Source organism: Seriola lalandi, unplaced genomic scaffold (genome assembly GCF_002814215.2).
Source record: "Seriola lalandi dorsalis isolate HSWRI2012SDOR001 ecotype SW California unplaced genomic scaffold, Sedor1 jcf7180002054746, whole genome shotgun sequence".
NCBI classification, from domain to species: domain Eukaryota; kingdom Metazoa; phylum Chordata; class Actinopteri; order Carangiformes; family Carangidae; genus Seriola; species Seriola lalandi.
In genome coordinates, this window is record NW_019525299.1 from 97,451 (window position 1) to 99,998 (window position 2,548).

At 39.4% G+C, this 2,548-nt stretch overlaps 1 protein-coding gene across 6 annotated transcripts in view; it reads right to left on the reverse strand.

Moving 5' to 3' along the window:
- Positions 1 to 459, reverse strand: part of LOC111668546 (far upstream element-binding protein 3-like) — a 26,695-nt gene extending 26,236 nt beyond the window's left edge. For all 6 annotated transcript variants that reach the window (XM_023424605.2, XM_023424603.2, XM_023424604.2 and 3 more), the window contains exon 1: positions 303 to 459. In XM_023424605.2, coding sequence (XP_023280373.1) covers positions 303 to 395 — 93 coding nt within the window. In that variant the 5' untranslated portion in view covers positions 396 to 459. The remainder of the gene's footprint in view (positions 1 to 302) is intronic.
- Between the last annotated feature and the right edge of the window lie 2,089 nt (positions 460 to 2,548).

Here is a 2,548-nt window from a genome sequence, read left to right on the forward strand (position 1 = left end):
CCCCACCCAACCCCGGTCCCACTGCGCTCCCTCCGGGTGACAGCTCCACAAAGTGCCCCTAAACTAACTCCCGGATCGTGTCAGCCCGGACAAAGTGTGCAAAACCGGCCACAAGTCCAACTCCGAACAGCTTTCCGAGCTAGTTAGCATGCTAGTGTGTTTGTGAGTGTGTGTTGACGGAGCATAAGTTCGGAGCAGCAGCAGCACAACACGGGAGAAATCGAATAAAAGTGCTTTGGCTCGATCTAAACGGCCCGGTTCGGCCCGGAACGAGTGTGTGCTGAGCCCCAGTGGATTGTTACCTGCCGGGCCCTCTGTAAAACATCGGCCAGGCCGTCTGACTTCAGCCCCGGCTGGTTCATCGAGGCCTGTCCCTGCACCAGCTCCGCCATCATAGCGCCACTAGCTAGCCGTTAGCCGTTAGCTGTTAGCCGGATTAGCTCGGGCTGCTAGCTGAGCTGAAGCTGCCGTCAGAGAGCGCATAGAGGCAGGAGGTCTCACTCTTAGGGCTTTTTCAGGAACCACAAGGAAGTAGACCTGTTGGGAAAATACTATACCGTGTTTTTTAAAACACGAAACCATTTAGTATTCGCCGTTTATTGAACGTGTATTTTTGTTAATTGCTTCAGTTATAGGTACGTCTTTTATACGACAGCGGATAGCGGAGCTCTGTTGTTTGTATTTTTTAATTTTTATGTTGAACAAATTTTGGCCATAAAATATAAACCTTCACCAGTTCTAACAGTGAAACCATTTCTCAAAATATGAATACAAAAATAAAATAGAATAATAAATAAAAACCTGAAATCTAACCAGAAATTAAAACATATATAAATATATTGAAATTGATGCACTTCAATAACTCCATAAAACCAAAAAATGGACGATTCAAATTTCTACGAGTCGCCATGGCAACAGTCTGACATTTTTCAAAAGTTGTGAAATAGAAAGCGTGTTTATTTTTTCTAATATTATCTGAGAATTTAACGTTTATCTGCCTGTATTTAATATCACGTGACTTTAGAGACCGGCTGTTTGAGATGTATTTGACGGTTTATTGATAAATGATAATTCATGTTTGTTTTTAGATGCTTCGGCAACATTGTTTTTTTTTTTTTCTAAAACGTTCATACCAATAAAGCACCTTTGAATTAGAATTTGTTTTGAGATGTTTTATGTTTCAACGACAGAGTGGTCGATCTCATTCGTAGAGCATCTCTTCCGCTGCTCAGCTGTTGGCAACTCGCTGCTCTGTTTCCGCTTCCGCGTTCAGTCACGTGCTTAAGCCAGCTCCACAGGTGGAGAGCAGTGTAAAGTTTGAGAAGAAGAAGAAGAAGAAGACGAAGAAGAAGAAGAAGGGTGTGATCGATCAGAGTGATTGGCTTGGTCGGAGGTTGAATCAGCTGTTGTCTGTCAGTAACTCCTCTGTGGTCACTGTGATGTTTGTCTCTGACCTCTGACCTTTGACCTGTGTAAATGTTGCTGTAGAAGATGAACTGAAAACAGTTCTGTTGTGTTTACACTGTGAACTTAAAATCAGCTGTAAAATGAAAGAATTTTGTTGTAAAAAAAAAAAAAAAAAGATTATTTCATGATCTCAGGGTCTGATGAGGAGTTCAGCTTTACTGGTGACCAGTCTTTACTAGTGGGCAGGACCAGTACACCAGTACGTCTCTGCTGCTGTGTTCTGAACCAGCTGCAGTTAAGAAGATAGCATTTAGCTTTTAGCATTTAGCTTTTAGCTTCTCAGTGATGGTTTAGTTTAAATATCAGTACGTCTGAACCAGGGGTGTCGTGCTATTTGTTCCCATGGTGACAAGTTTAAATATATTAGTCAACTATAGCTGACCACATGATCAAATGTCGCAACTCATTTATTTACACAAAGAAGAAGTCACACTGTTACCGCCGTATTTACTACATCACATGATGTCCACATCTTGTTAAATGTCTGTTTTATGTCAGACTGCTAAAAAATAAAGAAGCCATTTTTCTAAATGCGTGAGTTGCAACACGACTTTGTCAGAACCCAACACTGACGGACTTTAATGATAATGAATAAAATAAAATGTTATTAGTCCTGTTTTGTCATTATTGGAGGGAGTCAAGTAGTAGAAGGAATATATACGGTATGTGATACTTTATATAATGAATCAAGAATAAAACTAAACTCAGCAAATTCAAGTTATTAAACTATGAACACAGGTTGAAGGTCTGCTCTCCACACTGCAGTTAAACAGTCCGTTTATCATTTATTTTAAAAAGGAATTCATAGAAAACTTCTCTACGTGCAGCTACTGGCAACTTTTAAGGTGGAATGTTTTCTTTAATGTTGCTCAATGCACAAGTTGACGTTGTGTATCAACACACCTTAAATATCAATATGTTCAATTTGTCCATCAGTTTGTTTTTATTGGCTCTCTTGCACAACATGCGCTCTAGTGATTTTAAAAATATATAAAAATGTATAAAAATATGTATCGTGTGTTGATCTGAACATATAGAAATATAGAAACCCTGTTTCTATATTTATTGATTTTGAATACAT